The following is a 20,338-nucleotide window of genomic DNA, read 5'->3' on the forward strand; positions in this document are numbered from 1 at the left end:
GGAACAAAAGGTGTAGATACAACAAGATTGATTAATAGGTTTTAGTTCATCTAAACCATTTGTTGTGATAGTAGACTCACAATATATATCAGAAATATTTGAGAAATTTGCTAAAACATGTATTAGATTTTTATTTTTCATGTTAATAACTATATATTAGTGCCGCAAAACCATTTGTATTGGTGTTTGACCCATCCTGAAAGTCTTAGAGATACTTGAAGAAGTCACCGATTTAGTTCTCTCTTGTTTCTATGTATAAAGAGATAAGAACTCTATTCTTCTTCGCTCTTTTTTTTTCTTCTCTTTAATTTTATTGTTTTCAATATTTTGGAAAAGGAAAAGTGTTTTGAGTTTACTAGGAAGGGAGATTTTTGGATGAATAGTGATTTAGTAATGAAGGCTGTGTGAAACAGTTGGAGATAAGATCCTACTTTAGTTCCCAAAACGAGGGCTTGACAATTAGCAGTTTAGCACGTAAAACCGACGCCGTTGTAACCTAAATTTTCCTTTCTCCATAGCGTCAATCCAGCTGCTTCATCACTGTCGAAGCAACAAACGACTTCACAGTTTCTTTAAATCCCAAATTAAAATCACTGTCATCGATAACCTGTCAATAAAACACCAAACTAAAATCCCATAAAAAATCAGATAAATAATAGAATTCGAGTCCAACATCAAATAAAATCCCCAAGTGGACAAATGCAGCAAGCCCTAATTACAAATACAAAGAAGATTCACGTCGGATCTCTAACTCAGAGACGAATTGTAATGGATGAACAATAGTAGGACAAAAAAAATTTATACTGTACAGAAAACTGATTGAGAATAAAAGAAAGTCTTTGAGAGGTTTATGGAGGTATTTGCCTCCTTTTTTTTTTCTCTCTCTCTCTCTCTCTCTCTAGGGAGGTGTTTGGATGATGGTAGTTTTTTTAAAAGGGTTCGTCGTATATTAAGTTATAAAATTATTTTGGATATAAAAGTTGTAAAATTATAACCTAAGAGTAATAGAAATGCACAAATGGTCTAAGATACAACAAGATCGATCAATAAGTTTTAATACATAAAACCATTTGTTGTGATAGTAGAAAGTTAGTCTAGATATCTCAAAGTACTCGAGAAATTTGCAGAAACATGAGTTATAGTAAGTAATCACTTGTATTGGTGTTTCAAAGAAATATTAGTGTAGCAAAACCATTTGATTTGACGTTTGACTCATAATGGAAGTCTTGAGATACTTAAAGAATTTAATAACAAAGACACAAGTCAGATTTCTTTTTGTTCTCTCTTTTCCCTTGTTTATAAACAAGAGAGAAGAAGAATATCTGTTTTTCACCTTTCTATATTTTGGCAAAGGAACGGTGTTTTGGGTTTACTAGGTAGTGAGAAAAGAACTTAAGTTAGTTCCCAAAACCAGGGCTCGCCAATTAGCAATTTAGCATGCAAACGCTTAGACACACTTTAGAGAAGATTCATGTCAGATCTTTAACTCAGAAACGAATTGTAATAGATGAATAATAGTCGGAAGGAAAATTTTTAAGTTGTACAGAAACAGACTGAGTATGTCTTACGAAAATTTACTGACACGTTAGATACTGAAATTTACTGACAAGTGAGATAAGTGAGAAACTTGCTCATACTTAAAAATTTGGAAAATAAAGTGTTTGGGGTTTATGGAGTTTTTTCTAATCTATAGAGGTATTTGGATGATGTGTTATTTTTTAAAGGTTATAAAAATTGTTTCGGATATTAAATTTATACAATTATAACCCAAGAATAACAGAAAGGAATAAAAAGTGTAGATACAACAAGATTGATTAATAAGTTTTAGTATATCAGAACCATTTCTTGTGATAGTAGAGAGTCATATTATATAACTAAGAAATACTTAACGAAATTACTGATGCAGACACAAGTTGAATTTTCATTTTTGTATTCTCTTTTTCTTTATTGATAAACAGATAAGAACTCTAATTTTTTTTTCAATATTTTGCAAAAAAGAAAAGTGTTTTGGGTTTACTTGGAGATAAGACCATCTCCAGCCCATGGAATAAAGTTTAAAATATAATCTTTAAAATCCCCTCAAACTATCTTCAACCATTGGACTAAAATAAGCTATGAGGAGAAAATATATCTCTGGGTTAGATTCCACCAGGATTTAAATCTGACTTAAATTATTCTGGACCCACCAAACTGTCATATTTCAAACATTTTTTTGTTTTCTATATATCATATAACGGTTGTGATCAAATCTAATGGTAAAAAAAATTAAAAATTTGACGGCCCAAAATTAAATCTAACATCTAAAATAATTTAAGAAAATTATTTAAATCAAATTTAACTTAAAACTTTATAAATACCTATGTACTTGTATGATTTTTAATTACTTATCGGAATTTAAATATTAAAATGTTCATAAATATAAATTAGGATAATCTACATAAATTTTATTTTCAAAAAATAACGAAAAAGAAAAATTAAGCTAAAATCATTATTTAATAATTTCGGACTAAAATTTTAAGTCATAAGAGTTGGATAAAAAAAAACAGTTTCTAAATTATGACTTAAAATTTTTTGTCTTAAATTTTTAAGTTTTATATTTAAGAGTTAGAGATAGTGAGAGATTTGGATGAACGGTGATTTACGAACGAATGAACTGTTGGATTTAAGAAGCTACGTTAGTTCCCAAACCAGGGCTTGACAATTCGCATAGCATGCAAACCGCTTGATACGTGCTGCGTTTTGCTAAATCCCCATGACAGCAGAACAGATTCAATGGATGAATCATATGAGTTTATGATCTGTGGGTCCCCTGCTGCGAGTTTTCCGAAAAGGATAGGAAGCCCAGAGAGTGCAATGGATCGTACCAGCATATTGAACCTGATTCATAGGGACTGATTCTCATTTCCTCAGTTTCATGTTCACACTGTTGTTGTTATTGTTGTTGTCCTGCAGTCAATCATGACAACATGACATACACACGTATTCACCTGCGGTTATCCAATATTTTCAAAACCTTGAAATTGTAAAATTAGAAAAATAAATAAATGATAAATTTTATTTGTCATAGTATTTCAACGTAAAGTACATTGAAATCACTAATTAAAAAACTTAAATCAGATTACAAAAATTAATAGAAAAAAAACAAAGAATAAACTATGTCAGGATTTTACGTACTGAACGTACACTGACATATATATCTTTAACAAACCTTTAAAATCATAACAGTTAAAATACACGTAATTGATAACTATCTCGAATCATTTCATACACACATGTTCATGCAGTAAACCTCTGCATATACACATACTTTCTACTTATCTAATCATTTTAAATACCTTAAAATCACAAAAATTGAAATCGAAGTAAAAAAAAAAATCAATTATAGGATAAACAAAAAAACCAAATAATACACGGTACGAATTGTAGAATTCTTCTTACGAACCATACACTAACATCTTTTTTTAATGATTCTCATAAGACACTTGTCACGGCTCACATATAACATACATATAAACCTTCAAACATCACATGTTCTAGCACACAAATACATATAAAATGTATGTATTTATCACCCTCTCAGATCTCAACCATTACTCTTCATTTGGTATTACTGAAAGAAATCGAACCCTAATCTAACTCTTTATCTATTTCAAATTTCGTCACTTTCACTACTTGGACTAATATACAGAACACTGGATTGAAGTATAAAAGGAAAAAAAGATTGCATTCGTGCCTTCATTATAGCGTGTTAATATATCTTCCGCATATATACACACTCAGCTTTTTATGCTCAATGCAAACGTTTACTCTGATGCCTTTTCCTGCAAAAACCGATGGGAACATAGTGAAACTTTTGTTTAGCCTGCTGCCATTTTTTTTTTTTTTTGAATTTTTTGTAGAGACGGATTAGGCGAGATTAGCTCTTCGTCAACAGTCGCGTGCGAGGCACCAACCCTCTCCCAAAGGAGAAAGGACCGTTGCACCCGGAAACCCCCCGCCCGTCCCCCCTCTACAAGAATTTATTAATAATAAGAAGAAAAAAGGAAAAGTAGAACAAACGGGGGGACTAGGCCAAAACCCGCTAAAAACAATTATTGAAAATGATATGGACTAGTTTAAGGATGCTTAGCTTCAGTCACCTAAAATTGAATTTCCATAATTCAGTTGATTATATTTCTTTCCCGAAATCCTCTTCCATAGCAACATTTTGCTCCTCATGAGCTCGAACGGAAGAATGGAAGCCCGACACAATCTCTTCTATAAGACGCATCAGCAAAATCGGGTACCAAGTCCCACCACGTAAAGCTACTATTCATTGCACCAAAATTAGCAAAAGCATCCGCCAAACAATTCCCTTCCCTGAAAATATGCGAAAAACGCAAATGCAAGCGAGCAATATGCCATAAACAATTTGCCCAAGAAACTTTAAGAAACCATGGAACATCCATGGAGTGAGCTGATAGTAGGCTGATGACATGCATAGAATCTGTCTCTAACCAAATGTTATGCCATTTTTTATCCCATGCAATCTGAATTGCCTCGATGACAGCCACAATCTCCGCAACAACTGCACTTGGATAAGAAGACGAGGAGGCAAACGCTCCTAAAAAAAGACCACTGGAGTCACGAAAAACACCACCACTACCCACATGACCATTCCCTTTACAAGACCCGTCTGTGTTAATCTTAATCCACCCAACAGGAGGCGGACGCCAAAACACAGGCATGAAACTAAGAGCATCCAAAGAAAGGGATGAAATTCTTAACATGGAGAATATGGGAATCGATACACAACCAGTGAAAGAAGAAAAACAAGTAGAAGCAAAAACTTAATACTTTATGGCTCAATCCTCATAAAAAAATAAAATAAAATAAAATAAAATAACAACTTAGTACTCCATTCGATCGACCAAATCATAGTTTAAGCTAGAATTTTTTTTTCGCGTGATCACAATTAAAAGAAATTTCATCACTTTTTCAAAGGCTTAACCTACTAAAATAAGTAACTGGCCTCCATAAAAACTTGAATTACATCCAAAAACTTAAAATAACTTTCGTCAGTATTATTATGATAACTTTCGTCAGTATTATTATAGTCTCATGACTACATTATTATTGCAAACTTGCAGTTTTACGACTACACAGACTCTTTCTTGTACTTATCTAAACATTTTTAAAATCATAGAAGTTGAAGGAATTTAAAGAAAATACTAAAAATTAATAAAAGAATGAATCTCATAATATCACATGACTTTAAACAAACGTACATCTAGTTACATTAGCTTTCTAAATATTGTCATAACCCATATGTCATGGCTCATATTACAAAAAGAAACAACACTAAGCATCAGTTTTTTAACAACTCTTAAAACTCACATGTCATGACTCGTATATAGATACAGACAAAATGATATCAATTCGTCACTCTCTGAGATCTCAATCATGACTCTTCATTTGTCGTATTGAAAGGAACTGAACCCAAATATAGTTTTTTCTAATCTAACTTCCGTCCTCTCTCACTACTTGAAACAAATAGAAGAACATTATCTCGTTTAGGGATTTGGGCATAAACGCAAAGCCAAAAAAAAAAAAAAATTTGATGTGTATTACACGAACTAATCAATGCATCTTCGGTATAGATCCCCTTGAAACTCATGGTCTCATTCTCACCGCTCGATTACAATGCTTTGTTTCAACCTCGACACTTGCACAGACCGGCTCTTTACCGCCTTAGGCATTTTGTTTAGGCTGCTGCTGTTGTTAATACACGGAACTAAGCATGAGTAGCTCTGACCGACTATAATAAGCTTTGCAGATTTATACCAAATGATCTGTCACAGCAAAAATATTAATACCTCTCAATCCTTCGAATGATCTGAAGAACTTAATTAGTTCGTAAATTTAAGTAGATAGACAAAGGAGAAAGGGAATGAAAAGAGATTGCATTCATGCCTTCCTTGTAGTGTGTTACATAAATTAACTTATACATCTTCCGCATATATATACAAGTTACAGCACCCAAAAACGATCCAGAGTCTCTTCTTATCCAGTGTCTCTCATTAACAAGAGACTCTCTCACACTCAATTCCTATGCTTCGTTTATGCCTCGGCACTTTCGCAGACCTGCCCTTATCGCCTTCAACATTTCGTTTACTCTGATGCCTTTCCTGCAAAAACCAATGGCAAGATAGTGAAACTTTTGTTTACGCTGCCGCTGTTACTGCATAAACTGAGCAGGGACTGTTGTTACTACATGGAACTAGGCAGGGGTAGCTCCAATTAACTATAACAAGCTTTATAGATTTATGCGAAATAATCTGTCAAGCAATAACTTGATACTTCATGGCTCAACCCTCCCAACAAAAAAAGAAAGAACTCTACCAGATCGACAAAACCAGTGGAGAAAAAGTTAACACTAGAGAAACAGCAATGAAGTTTATGCATAGAATTCAGGATATTAGAAAGAATGAAAAGTAATAGTGATAAACTTACAATACACTGACTCCTACAATAGCAAGGGGTCGTGGATAGTCCTCTATATCTTTATCCTTTCTGTCTTTGGTCGGAGCTTTTGATGAACTTACATCAGCATTCTCACCTTCAGGGACCGGCTGTTTAACTGCACCTGCAGTGCTCATTTCTGGCTCAGAGGATGCTGTATCACAACCAAGCCTCATTATTTCTTCCGTCAAAGATGGAAGCCTGTCCTTTGCCTGAAATGAATATACATCTTAACATTAATAAAAAATGCAATTTAGGAGGATATGACAGTATCTCACAGAACCAAGGTATTAGTGGCAAACAAAGGATAGTGATCAGAATCGGGAAGCATTTTCACGGCAGCAAAAATAAAAAGAGACACAAACCTGGGGAAGGTCAATTTTATTCAACACCACTATATATGGTCGTTCAAGGTAATCAGGATTATACATTCGCAATTCCTGAAAATTATAAAACTGGTAGTTAGCATCAGGTCAAACAACATTCAGCTAGAACGACGGTGAGGTATCTGTTATGCACACTAACTTGTGAATCAAATACAGCACATGGATAAGGGGGCACATACTTCCTTGACAGTTCTGTAGTCATTCACAGGATCCTCAGCTGCTGCATCAACAACATGGACCAATAGCCGAGTCCGCCTCAGATGCCTCAAGAAATTGCGACCAAGACCCTAAGGGAGGACAGAGTTTGAATTATGAGAGTTGGAGCTTTAGAATAAGTGAAGAAACATGATATCAAGCATTACCTTCCCAAGATGAGCACCTTCAATAAGACCAGGCAAATCTGCCAAAGTTGCTTCAGAAGAATACATCCCTGGCCCTAAACTTGGGTCGCCATCAAGGCGTCCAAGGTTTGGCATTAAGGTTGTGAAAGGATAATCAGCAATATCAGGTCTTGCAAGTGTAGTGGCGGCCAAAAGGGTTGATTTTCCAGCATTTGGAAGGCCCTGCAACAAAAGCAGGAAACATTAGGAGTCTAAAGACCATACTAGCACCTTATATAAGTAGTCTTACCCCATTTCTTTCTCGTTGAACCATGTAACACCAAAATATAATCAAGAAAAAATTAAAACCTAAGAAGGGATATTTGTTACATTTAGCCAATAACAACATCTAGTGAAGGAGTCAGCAAGGTTTTCTCTTTGATTCTATTCAAAATTAATTTAATCAAAATATTTATTACTCGTTTTCTTGTGCATATAACCAAAAAGTTTTGAGATGTAACTTGCAAAAGTCTCTATTTAGATTTCCCTTCTCTCCAAAATTTGCTAACTAGTGTAAGGAACTGCTGAAGAATCATTACCATAATACCAATAGTTAGGCATCAGCTCAACCGTGTCAAATTTTTTACAATACAGCAAATCAAAACTGGAAACCAAATCCAATAAAGTACAATCTGGTCTGACAGATTTTGTGCTTAACATGGTGAGGTGGTGTTTCATTTTCGGAAGGCTAGGTACCAAGAATATCAGGTACCACCAGTTCCATTAACACCATGGTGATATGATAATTGAACTTCTAAGAGCAGAAGTTCAACCAGAAAAGCAACCCAATAGAGAAAGATACTTAAAAAAATATAGAGCATGGGAAATCAATACTTACAACCAACCCATCAGCTCAACTGTGTCAAATTTTTTACAATACAGCAAATCAAAACTGGAAACGAAATCCGATAAAGTACAATCTGGTCTGACAGATTTTGTGCTCAACATGGTGAGATAGTATTTCTTTTTTGGCAAGCAAGGTAACAAGAATATCAGGTACCACCAGTTCCATTAACACCACGGCGATATGATAATTGAATATGATAAATGAACTCCTATGAGCAGAACTTCGACCAGAAAAGAGAGATACTTTAAAAAATATAGAGCATGGGAAAGCAATACTTACAACCAAACCAACGTCAGCAACAACTCGTAAGATCAACTCCAAACTAACCTCCTCTCCTGGTTGACCAACAGCTAAAATCTGAAACAATTCAAAAATTACTTACAAGCTGTTTTAAACGAAACACATATGACTCGATTATTTTCGTTATTGGAAATTTTGTATTTTTCTACTCCATAGAAAGGTATACACTACAGTATTAGCACAATTTTACCTTATCACTATCATCTCTCATCACATTTGTTGTCAAAGCCATAACCTTTTTCTTGCTACGCTCCGGTGTTTCTACCAAGCTAATCTGCCACAAAAGCGGAAAAAATTAAAATGTGAACTGCAGACTAGCATTGACATAATCTGCTGCATAACAGCCTTGACAAGTTAGATGATACGAAATTTGGGGCTATCACTCAATCCGTAAGAAGCAGGTTGTCTCACCCCTCCTTGTCCACCCCTCGCTACAAGAATTTCGTCCCCTGGCCGTGCTAGATCAGCCAACAAGGTTCCTCGCTTACGCTTCACTACCGTACCTATAGCACAAATACATAAATTATAATAAGCATCCTACCACATTATAATCAGCGGTTACGCCACTGAGGGACAAACTCCCAATTCATCACATCCACTGCAACAAATCATAACAAAAGAACACCAAAACAATCTACAAACCTGGCGGCACAGGAATACGCAGGGCCGGAGCAGAAAGTCCATCGTGCAACTGGGATGTCAAGACCCCCATTGCAGCCACATTTCCACCGCGTTTTGCATTGAACCGGTTTTTCGTGTGAAATTCCAACAACGAATCTTTACCCTCATCAGCATAAATCACAACATCACCTCCATGGCCACCCACAGGAAGAACAAGGGCCCCACCAAAATCCCTTTTCAGCAAGCTCTTCCTCCTCAGCTTCTCCTTCTCATGCTTCCCTTGCGGCGGCTTGCTGGGAGGTCTCTGGTTCGGCATGGCGAGGACCGCGCCGTGGCCTCCGTCGCCGGAACGAAGGGTGATGATCACCTGATCAAAGTACTTGTGAGGTTCCTTGATTAAAGTATTGGGTTTTTGAGCAGAAGATAACTCCTTGGCTCTGGTGCTAATTCGGCAGCTTACTGAGAAGAATCTGACATTTTTGGACTTGTTCGAGTCCTGCTCACACCTACATGTAAAACGCCATCGAAATTACTGTCTGCTTAGTTGCTGCATTTAAGCGTTTAGTACTGGGGGAGAAGGTTTTACAGATTTGTCGGGAAACCCTAATGTTCAGAGGTTACCTTTGGGGGAAAACGGTGCCGTAGAAGGAGGATTTGTGGCGGAAGAGGTAGGAAGTTGACGGTGGCGGGGAGATGAGAGACGCCATATCCGAATGGAGAAGCAACTCGAGTGAGGGAGGGAGGGAGCGAGCGACACAAACGGTCCAACGGACGAAGAAGAGAGCTGGCGGGACTGATAGTTTCTAACCCCAGTCCATTACTGCTTTACTGTACTTCAAAGCCCAAATAAATGGCGCTACTAATCTTTTGCAACTTTTTAACTTTTAAGCCCAAATAGATGCATCCCACTTTCAATTGGTTATGAGTTTCCCAATTTTCGACACGTGTTTGTTATTCTATACTACGATTTAGTGACTTTTTCTTTTACTAACTAGCATTTGCCTACACATTTTGTGTGTATGAACACATTTTTTTAGAAAATGAGAAGAAGAGTCGGAGAGAGAGAACGGAGTGTGGGAGGTTTTTTTTTTTTTTTTTTAAAGAGGGTTTTATTAATTAGTAGAGATAAATAAGAGATTTGAGATTAAAACCTTTTGACGTTTTCTACACATTTTTTTTCATTTAGTATTGCGTTCTAGAGACATTTTCTTCACTTATAAGGTCTTAAATTTGAATTCCTAAAATGACAAGTCCGATAATAATGATATATTTCATCAATTAAATTGATGAGATATATGATTGTATAAAACTAAACAACACGTCAATTTACTCTCAATCGTCAAAATTGTCGACCTAAATGTTATTTGCGTCCGTTAATGGGGCATCGCTAACGGAAAAATGTGACAAATTTGACAACGAAAGCAATCGAACTAAGAACATTAATTCATGTGGCTCTAGGGTTAAACCTCGAATCAATTTGAACCCCATAATCAAACTACTTCACTCGAGGAAGAGCTAACTGGACTTTACAAGTGTTCTACTCAAAATCTGACATCGAAACTTAAAGATAGATTACACAAGTTTGCAAGTCTTAAAATAAGCACCATAACATATGCAAGCCTTGCATTAATGCCTAAACGAAAACCAATTGGCACATACCCCATCCGAGTTTTCGACGTTCATCCCCTTCGATTACTCCTTTCTATACATGAAATAATGTACGACACCAAATCCATATGTGCCGACGTGGTCGGAAGCAAACTAGGCAAACTGTAGTATATGAGAATTCAACAACCGCCAATCATCCCCATCCGGTGCTGCTCCAAAAGTTTCATCCACTTAGCTTCTAAGAAAATCATACAGAGAAAATGGTGGATTCCCATTCTGCAAAACCACGTAGTAATAGAGTGAATAACGCAATCTTGCAACGCACTACACATTTCACTTATCCTAGCAACTAATTAGTTGTTCATCCTTAGTATGTGCATATGGCTTTAACACGGATGTTTAGACCTCTGCAATCCCAACAGGAATATAGCACTTGGATATAGACCAAATAATCTAGTCAGTTTTTAAAATTGGGATAAGCATGAAATTCTGCAAAGCTAATGAAATTCCGATAGTGAAAATCGGGATTGAATTTACCCAAATTCAGCCTCGAGAACGGACACAAAAATAAAAATTAACTAACTGCATGTTACCTTGGCATTATCTTCACTCATGCATTGTCTAACTACAGTGGTCTGTTGTATTAGCCTTTCCAGTGCAGAATAATTGGGCAGGTTTGAATGCTCTGAGCCATACAACACAATAAAACAAGACATTAATGACTGTTTCAAAGACATTTATAATCAAAGAAAATAAGCATACGAGATAGGCACGGTACGGTTATCTCTGCAAAGAATCGAAACAAATATGATACACAGAAGTAATGAGAAATTTGGGAAACAAACCAAGAACTGCTCGATTCAAACTGTCTGCAACTTGCTGCCGATAGTCAAAGCTAAGCAAATGAAACATAGGAGACTTCTCCGGTTCTTCATAAGCAAGCAGAGCCATGAAGTCCTGAAGCAATACCAAACTCTGAGTGTCATACCAACATGAATAAACATACACAAAACATAAGCATATACTTATATAAGGAATATTTAAGAGTTTGAAGCATACTTCAAGCTTTGTAACGTCTTTTTCCACCTTCCCAAAGGGGGTCAACTTGTTCTGGGCAAATTCCAAAGCTTCTGTGCTGCCAAAGAAATAAAGAATTAAAATAGCACGACGGGCACAACTAACAAGGTGTCATTGTAATTTTGCTCACCATTTTTTAGCGCAAACAAGTTCAACAAAGTGCAGGCTCAGAAGGTCAAAATGCAAGTCTTTGTTTTTCTCCAGTAAGTCAGGTGCCAACTCTTTCGTCAGTTCAATCGCCTTAAGAGCATCCCCTTCCACTCTACATTGAAAAATCCCTGAAGACAACAAAACATACATTTGGCATCGTCACTGATCAACCACTCCAATATTATCCCCAATAGCAATAAAACAGCTTTCAATATGAAGGGTCCCTTTGGAAAAAAATCTTGGTTCTCCGGATTCCCGGGTGGTCTGGGTGTTTTAACCTTTAGATCTTTATTTTTGCATTTTCAAACAAAGATCTTACGATTAAAACACCTGGAGCACCGGATAAGCCAGAGTACCTTAGAAAGTCCCTCCATTTGGAGCTGCTTCTGTAAGAATCACTCCCGCTCATAGTACTTTTGCTGTACTTTTATGTATTATAAACACGTTCAAACTTCTATGCTTCTTAGAGAAGCTTCTCTAGAAAACGCTTTTGTACCCCAAAATCACTTTTTAAGTTCTTCTAACAACAATAATCAAAAGCGCTTTTAGTTGGTAGTAAATGCTTTTGGAATCCTAAAAACCAATCCCCAACAGCCTGAACCATTCGATACAATGTGTTCAATTTCAATCATTATATGAAAGTAAACTCGACATCATTGCAAACCTACTATTTCTTTTCTCCATATCCTCAACGCAGTCGGCAGGCTGCTTCGTCCCCGTCGAAGCAACAAACGACTCCACAGTTTCTTTATAGCAGTTATGCACAAGGTATGACAGAACAATATTGTGGATATCATTGTCATTGATAGCCTGCTAATAAAACATCAAATTAAAATACCCCATAAAAAATCAAATAAATAATATAAAAAAAATATAGATAATTCGAGTCCAACATCAAATAAAATCCCCAATTAGGCAAATGCAGCAAGCCCTAATTACAAAATCAACGAGTCAATGACTAAAATCAATGAAATTGAGCACTAATTAGGTAATTATTGTACAATTCTAGGAATTTGAAGTGAAATAAGGTTGTGGAAATTGCATTAATTGGAGAAAATAAGAACAGAGAACTGGAAACTTACAACTTGATTGAAGTGACGAGGATCGACGTCCATGATTCGCCGCGTTCTGAAATCCTACAGTGCGGAATGAGGCTGAGGAACGGAGGTGGGTGCGGCTGAGGAACGGAGGTGGGTGCGACACAACGAACGATTGTACGTATCAGCTGGCGAATCCGAGTCAGTTCGAATCACTGGAGATAGTGATCAGATCTCTATCTGTAGTATTCACCGTGCCTTTACTTGTCTTCTTTAAAATGTGGGGAAAACTTGTGTCGATCAGCCAATAATTGATGCCACGTCGTCGTTTAATTTCACTCACCAATAGAGAGAATGGTTCTAATTAAGTAATCGAAAAGAGTAGTCTTTGAGAGATTAAGAGGATGTAGTCAAACTAAGATTTTAAAGATTTTAAAGGATTTTAATTTTATAGAATTTATGAGGATTTAAGACTCCTACAAAATTCATATGGATTTAAAAAAATTTGAATGGATTTAGTTTGTAGATTTTGGTGGATTGTGGTGGAATTTCATATAATTTTTTTTATTAGAAAAAAAAATCTTTCCCCTTGCCCTACTGTACTCGATAGCCACTTTATTCCCTTCTTTTTCGGGTCCTCTTTCACACAACCACAGCTCCATCTTTTTCTCAATTGATAGATCAACATAACTTTGATGAGTTTTGAGCACTACACCACCAACAACCATCACCACTAACTGCTCTTTTGCCATAAACGTATGTTGTGGTACTTTAGTAGTGCTTGTAGTACCACAAATATTAAAAAATCAGAATGACGAGAAAGTAGTATTAACCAAAATCCTAAATCGATCATGTCCTTTGATGATCATACATGCCTCGTTAAGGTCTAAGGGTCATAATAAGATATTCCACCAAAGTATATGGTGGTTACCTGTGTGTGGTTGGTAGAGATTTGAGGACTACCCAGATGGAAAAGGATTTGAAATCCTAGAGGGTGAGGTTAGATTCTTTTTTGTTTTGGTTATATATACTTGTTGCTCTCAAATCCCACAAAATCCACAACTTATTGAAATCCTAATTGACTACACTATGATTTTAAAGTCTTTTAAAATCCTCTCAAATCCGAGTTTGATTACACCCCCTAAGGTTGTAGATTAAATTTTGAAAACTAAAAAAATATGGAAGTTGATGATTGATTTATTACTTAAGCGTTAAAAAAATATCAATACAATGAACTATAAAAAGTATAAACAATATTTTTATCATCAATAACATGTGATTTATTTTGTTGGTAATAGTATTTTTTTTTTTATTGTGGGTTCAGAACTCTATAATTAAATGTAAAACTGAGTACTCTTAATAAATACAACCATATGCATTTGTCCATATTAAATGGTCTAACATGAGTCTACACAACAACGACAAAGTCTTGTACTACTAAGAATTCGATTATATGAATACTAAAACACTATTATGATCGATTTTACGCAATTTTCCGTTAGCTCCAAGTAATCGAAAAATATAAATACTATAAACTATAAAGTATAAACAACATTTCCATCATCAATAACATGTGATTTGTTTTGTTGGTAATAGCTTCTTTTTTATTATTATTGTGGGATCCGAACTCGATACCAAAGCGAAAAAATGAGTATTGTTGGTCGACTGGGATACGAGCATTATGCATTTCTCTTCGACAACCAAAAAAAATTTATTCTCCACTAAGTGGGTCGACTGTATGAATCTTAAAACGTCATTGTGCTCAATTTTGCGCAAAATATTATATTAACTTCAAGTACTCCATATCTTTTCTTAAAAGTCACTTTTCAAGTTTTATGAGGTCTCCCTCTACTCATTTCGTCTTGAGCCCTCCATCTTTAACCGATTTTTTCTATCTGTAAATAAGAGTAGGGGCCATCCTTATCGTCGACAAAGTTTGTTGTACGCAAAAGGCGGGATAACAGTTGGTTTCATCGTTAATGCTTCGTATCCGACAAAGACAGGGCAAAACCCTCCTCTTCCCCCACCTTCTCCGACCCCGGGTCCGACCAAATGTGACCTCTTTACGCACAGCGCAGCAGGGCAAACGTGCTGTTGTGCCAAGAGGTTTCTCGGAATATGGTTTGCTTGGAGATGCTGTGAGTTGAACTCCGCTGTTTGTTGCAAGGACGACAGCCACTGCTGCCCCCATGATCATCCCATCTGTGATACAGAAAGGGCGCTCTGCCTCGAGGTTCGTATGAATCTTTCCCCGTCAAACATAGGAAAATGATTTCCTCACACTCATCACCATCATTGCTTAATTTTTCTGATTGTTAACGGAACTTCTAATACGATATTGTCAAATTGGGCACTCGTTCGAGATTGTCAAATTAGGCACTCGTTTGATAACCATTTCGTTTTAGGATTTCAAATTTGTCAGCTGAGAAATGAATTTGGAGATCAACACACATGGATCCCATATAAAGTTACGACGTATTTGCAAATTGAACTTACAAATTAAGAATATATCTAAAAGATCTACAAAAAAAAGGAGCAAAATTGAAAATTTTACAAGTTGATTGCTTTCATTTATAGAGATTGCAACAGTGGTATACTGGTGCAATTCCGATACCTCAATCCCAATTTCCGTTCAATTTTCACGCCGACGGGAAGACGTCTTTGACGGCGGAGGCCGCCGTCAAGTAATTGAGAGTGTTCCTCAGCGTCTCCTTCTCTCTCTTCAACCGCGCCGCCGTGTCCTCCAATTCCAGCAACGCCTGCTGCTCTCTCGGCGCCCCTTCAAACGTGCTCCCAACAAAAAACGAAAATAGCGTCGGAAATAGGTGCCGCCGCAGGTCCTGCACATCCTTATCGGGCTTCCCGCCCAACCGATTGGACAACCGAATCACATCCTTCATATGCGACTCGACCTCGTTCGCCAACGCTTCCAGGTCGTCCTCGCCGTCGCTCGACGGCCGGTCTTCAAGCCACTTGACCTCCGCCACCAGGTAGGGTTTGGTGCGGACGAGGTCGGTGATCCGAAACCGCTCCTGGCCCTTGCAGATGAGGAAGAACCGGTCGTCGACAAGGCGCTCGTGCTTGACGACCTCGCCGATGCAGCCGACGTCGGCGGTACCGGAGACGGCGTCGCTGTATATTACCCCGAAGCGGAGATCCGTCTGGAGGAGGGAGTGCATCATCATGCGGTAGCGGAACTCGAAGATCTGGAGGGGGAGGATGGCGCCCGGGAAGAGGACGAGGGGCAAGGGGAAAATGGGGAGCTCGACGACGTCGCCTGATTTGGGCTGATTGGTGGGGTGGCGCTCAGAGAATGAGGAGGCTGTGCATTTGAGGGATCCGGGCCGTTGGCGGCAGCGGTGGAGGCGGGGGGAGAGGATATTAGGGTTAGGGTTTAAGGGGGAGGGGAGGGGATTAGGGTTGAAGGTGGGTTTATGGGGGAGGGAGGAGGAGGAAGAGGAGGGGATGAGCTGAGGGAGAGCCATTGGAGCGGCGTTGGGATGAGGAGGAGAGGGAAAGCGAGTTAGAATGCCATGTTTGTGGAGGGGAGAGAGTGACCAGTTCTTTCTGTTTTTCTGTTTCTCTCCCTCTAAATTTTCAGAAAATGTGGAAAAATCTGGTGGTTTTGAGGAGGCGAGGGAGATGTGGATAATATGGAGAGAGAAAAGGCAAAAGTGTCAATCAACTTAGCAAATACCCATTTTAAAATAATTAAAAATTATTTTATAAAAAATTATTGAATTTCAAAATTTCTCTGTATTTTTTAAAAAACACTTTAAATATTTTTTCAAGATCACTTGTATTTAACAAAAAAAAATTAAAGTAAAAAACATATTTACCAAAAGCATCTAGAATCATTTTAAAAATATTTTAAAATGAGTCTTATATTCTTTTCTGTCACATAATAATATTATTAAACTAAAACATCTTGTTGATAATAAACTCATGTAATGTAATTTGTTCTTATTATTTGGTAGATGGCAAAGGATTTGGAAATATGGGGAGTGTTTGGATGTGGTTTTAGATTTTCCCACGTGGAAGTTGGGCTGGTGATTTCTATGGTTTGGTTGGTCTATCATTTTCATTCAACACACAAAAATCTTCAAACACCATTTTTATTTGTCTTCATTTTCACCCAATAGTGTGGATATTGTTAGGATAATGATTTTCCCAACTCTCATTATCCAATCTTCTTTTGTTGTTGTTTCTTAATTCTCTACTAATTTCTTCTCTCACCGGATAAAAAAAATACAAAAAAAACTAAAATGAAGGGTAGAAACACTATTAATATTCAAAATAAACAAAATGCCCCTAATGTTTAATTCTATTTACTTATGTTGAAGTTTAAACTACAATAATGGTAGATCAAGGCATTTCTCAATCTTTTTTCGGTTTGTAGCTCAGGTAGTTAAGAGCATTCGAGCATTCGTTCATTCACTCGAGGTTCTGTATTCGAATCTCTTCTCCTTTTAATTTAGATAAATTTAATGTTAGTGATTATTTTATCGTTTCCTAAAAAAAAATATTTTCCTAATTTATTAACTTCACATTTACATTTCAAACTGGTGATCTTCCTTCCTTCCACCTTCCACGAAATACGTCGTTTTTGCCGTTTAGGCAATGGGCCCAGGCCGATCATGTTGATGGATAGGCAGGAAATAAAACGTGCTAATTCTGTCTACTAAATGACATGAAAGTTAATAATTGAATTATTACTTAAACATTGATTAACGTGTTCATTTTATATTGATGACACATCATGTTAAAAATTTAATTTTTCTAACATTATTCATTATTTTCTCACTTGTTACGTAGTGAATAAAAATGCGGTGGCCCTTGATCAATTTAAGGCGGCGAGAGCCATCTACAACCGCGTGGATTATATTCCTATTTGGACCTGTGTCCAGGTTCATTTGGACGACATAATACATTACGTCACTGCGTATGAGTGTGTGCGGGCGTACGGAGACCACCACAAACGCTGTTCACATTATGGCATTTCCGCAATTAAATCGAAAAATTAACCCCTTTGTTTAAGATCTGCAGCCCCTATATATACGCGGAGCCCCCATAGCATATTCCCAAATATCGCAAAGAAAATCGTGCTCTGAAAAACCTAGATTTATTGAAAGACGAAGAAGAAGAAAATGGCGGAAGAAAAAGTGATCGCCTGCCACTCCGTCGCCGCCTGGACCGAGCACCTCGAGAAGAGCAACGTCGACAAGAAACTGGTATATTTTTATTCTCACACACTTCTTTTTTTTTTCAATTTGCATTCTTTGTTGAATAAGTTAAATTAAAATTTTAATTTTAGTGCTGTATTTTGCGATCAGATTTTTTGCGTATTTTCTTGTTGGCCTTATTGAATTTTTGGGTAGAATTTTAGGGCAATTTTTTTGAAGAAAATGCTAGCTTTTGTCCCTGAACTTTTGTCTAATTGGAGATTTGGTCCCTGGCCGAGTGGATGGTACTGGTCCGGTATAGCTCCAATTCGACTAAAGTTCATGGACCGGTGCTCCTGTTTTCTCTTTTCGAATTAAAGAACGAGACTTGGGTGTATGGCAGTCTGGCAGATTACAGTTCGAATTTAGTCTGAATTTCGTATGGCTTGTACATTGCTTAACCAATTTGATATGTAAATTTGGTGCCTACTGTAAAAGCTGGTGGTTGGTTCGGTCGATTTTGGGTCCCGGATTGACCTGTTTGCAGGAAAATATATGATAAAAACTTCTCGTCTTGTCGCCAAGTTTTAGCCATGCTGGGTTCGAATTTATGCAATTATTTTCTCAGTGATTCCTCTTTAGAGAATGAAAATGTTATCTTTTCATGATTGATTGCTTTAAGCGACCGCGTATGAGGTTGATTTCATGTTTTCTGTATACAATGTGTAGCGAATTAAGATCACTAATTTGGGCTATATTTCAATAGATTGTGGTCGACTTCACGGCTACATGGTGTGGACCTTGCCGGTTCATTGCACCCATCTTCGCGGAGTTGGCTAGGAAGAACCCGGAAGTGACATTCCTAAAGGTGGACGTGGATGAGTTGAAGACTGTTAGTGAGGAGTGGGGCGTGGAGGCAATGCCGACCTTCTTGTTCCTCAAGGAAGGCAAGGTAGTTGACAAGGTTGTGGGTGCTAAGAAAGAAGAGTTACAGCTCAAAGTTGTGAAGCATGCCGCTCCAGCTGATGTTCCAGCTGATGTCGCAACTGCTTCTGCTTAGCTTTTCGCACTCACTTTCGGGAATGTGAACCTCCTACTATGCTTTACTACTTGTTTATAACTTTTATGGGTTCCTGAAGACATGAATGTTTTATGTATATATGATTACATGTACCTATATGATGATGCCTTGAATCTACTATCTATGAATAAGAATTTCAATGATAAGATATTATGATATATTTCATGCCAATTGCAATTGAGTTCTAGCGAGACGTGAAATATTAAGTAATATTTGTATATCTGAATTCTCTTCATATTAGTTTTTAATGATATTTGAAGTAAAAATAGCGAATTCTTTATAAAAAAATATCAATGTACAAGGAGTCAATGTCAGAGAACCCTAGGGCCTCATTTCGAAGGCTCGTCTAAGACCTCTAATTCTCAAGATTACTTATGTCTTACCATTTATTCATATCATTTCTATTAGGTGGACTCTAATACAGATAGTGTAAAACTACTCTGAAGAAAATATATGTTGGGCTTTAATCAATTTATGGCGGTGAGCCCCATCTACAACCGAGAGGAATATATCCCATTTGGGCCTCTGTCCAGGTTCATTTGACCGGACCTGCCCTCACTACATGACAAAATACATTACGTCACTGCGGATGGTATGCGCGCGCGTATACCGTTACCATCACAAACGTTATTCACACATAATGGCATTACTGCAATTAAATCAAATGTTAAGCCCTTTTAGTTAAGATTGGCATCCGGCTATATATATGTATATACGCGGAGGCCCGATCCCTTTCCCAAATCATCGCAAGAGAAAAATCGAGCTCTGAACAACTTGATTTGTTGAAAGAAAGCGAAGAAGAAGAAAATGGCGGAGGAAAAAGTGATCGCCTGCCACTCTGTCGCCGCCTGGACCGAGCACCTCGAGAAGAGCCACGTCGACAAGAAACTGGTATTTTTTTTTTCTCGCGCACTTCATTTTTCCCTTTTGCATTTTTTGTCGAATAAAGTTTAATTTTAGTATTCTGCTGTTTTGTGATGTATTATTGAATGATTGTAATTTGTGATCATTTTTTTTTACTTTCTTGTTCGCCGTATTGGATTAGTGGCTAGAATTTTAGTGTTGGATAGTGGCTGTGACCAACATGCAAATACTTTTTGATTAAATAAAAGAAAAAAAATGGGTGGACAACGTCATTGTGTCCATTCCTTGTTTTGGAGAGAAAAAAAAAGGCACCTTGTCTAAGGT

The 20,338-nt window shown here is 37.1% G+C and overlaps 4 protein-coding genes across 7 annotated transcripts; 1 reads left to right on the top strand and 3 right to left on the bottom strand.

The window, feature by feature from the left end:
- Positions 1–5,925: 5,925 nt before the first annotated feature.
- Positions 5,926–9,886, bottom strand: LOC103450440 (probable GTP-binding protein OBGC2). Its single transcript, XM_008389786.4, has 10 exons — positions 9,657–9,886; positions 9,057–9,541; positions 8,826–8,917; positions 8,605–8,688; positions 8,394–8,471; positions 7,250–7,450; positions 7,067–7,174; positions 6,867–6,941; positions 6,493–6,713; positions 5,926–6,167 (listed from the first exon to the last, which is right to left on the bottom strand). Exons 1-10 carry the CDS (start codon positions 9,740–9,742, stop codon positions 6,089–6,091), a joined length of 1,509 nt encoding a protein of 502 aa, XP_008388008.1. The 5' UTR covers positions 9,743–9,886; the 3' UTR covers positions 5,926–6,088.
- Positions 9,887–10,507: 621 nt separating this feature from the next.
- LOC103450439 (uncharacterized) lies at positions 10,508–13,418 on the bottom strand. Of its 4 annotated transcripts, none has more exons than XM_008389785.4 (7): positions 12,953–13,418; positions 12,539–12,680; positions 11,851–11,998; positions 11,703–11,778; positions 11,489–11,600; positions 11,237–11,328; positions 10,508–10,919 (listed from the first exon to the last, which is right to left on the bottom strand). In XM_008389785.4, the coding sequence occupies exons 1-7, from the start codon at positions 12,983–12,985 to the stop codon at positions 10,875–10,877; spliced, it is 648 nt and encodes a 215-aa protein (XP_008388007.1). In that variant the 5' UTR covers positions 12,986–13,418; the 3' UTR covers positions 10,508–10,874. The 4 variants fall into 4 exon arrangements, with proteins under 4 accessions (XP_008388007.1, XP_008388006.1, XP_070669493.1 ...); XM_008389784.4 differs by having other exon boundaries at positions 12,539–12,683; positions 12,953–13,324; XM_070813392.1 differs by having other exon boundaries at positions 11,489–11,618; positions 12,953–13,215.
- A 1,945-nt stretch (positions 13,419–15,363) lies between these two features.
- Positions 15,364–16,575, bottom strand: LOC103450438 (uncharacterized). The gene has a single exon (XM_008389783.4). It carries the CDS (start codon positions 16,390–16,392, stop codon positions 15,547–15,549), a length of 846 nt encoding a protein of 281 aa, XP_008388005.1. The 5' UTR covers positions 16,393–16,575; the 3' UTR covers positions 15,364–15,546.
- Positions 16,576–17,792: 1,217 nt separating this feature from the next.
- LOC103450437 (thioredoxin H1-like) lies at positions 17,793–19,321 on the top strand. Its single transcript, XM_008389782.4, has 2 exons — positions 17,793–18,138; positions 18,836–19,321. The coding sequence occupies exons 1-2, from the start codon at positions 18,055–18,057 to the stop codon at positions 19,127–19,129; spliced, it is 378 nt and encodes a 125-aa protein (XP_008388004.1). The 5' UTR covers positions 17,793–18,054; the 3' UTR covers positions 19,130–19,321.
- Positions 19,322–20,338: the final 1,017 nt, after the last annotated feature.

Source organism: Malus domestica, chromosome 15 (genome assembly GCF_042453785.1).
Source record: "Malus domestica chromosome 15, GDT2T_hap1".
In the NCBI taxonomy this organism is placed as follows: domain Eukaryota; kingdom Viridiplantae; phylum Streptophyta; class Magnoliopsida; order Rosales; family Rosaceae; genus Malus; species Malus domestica.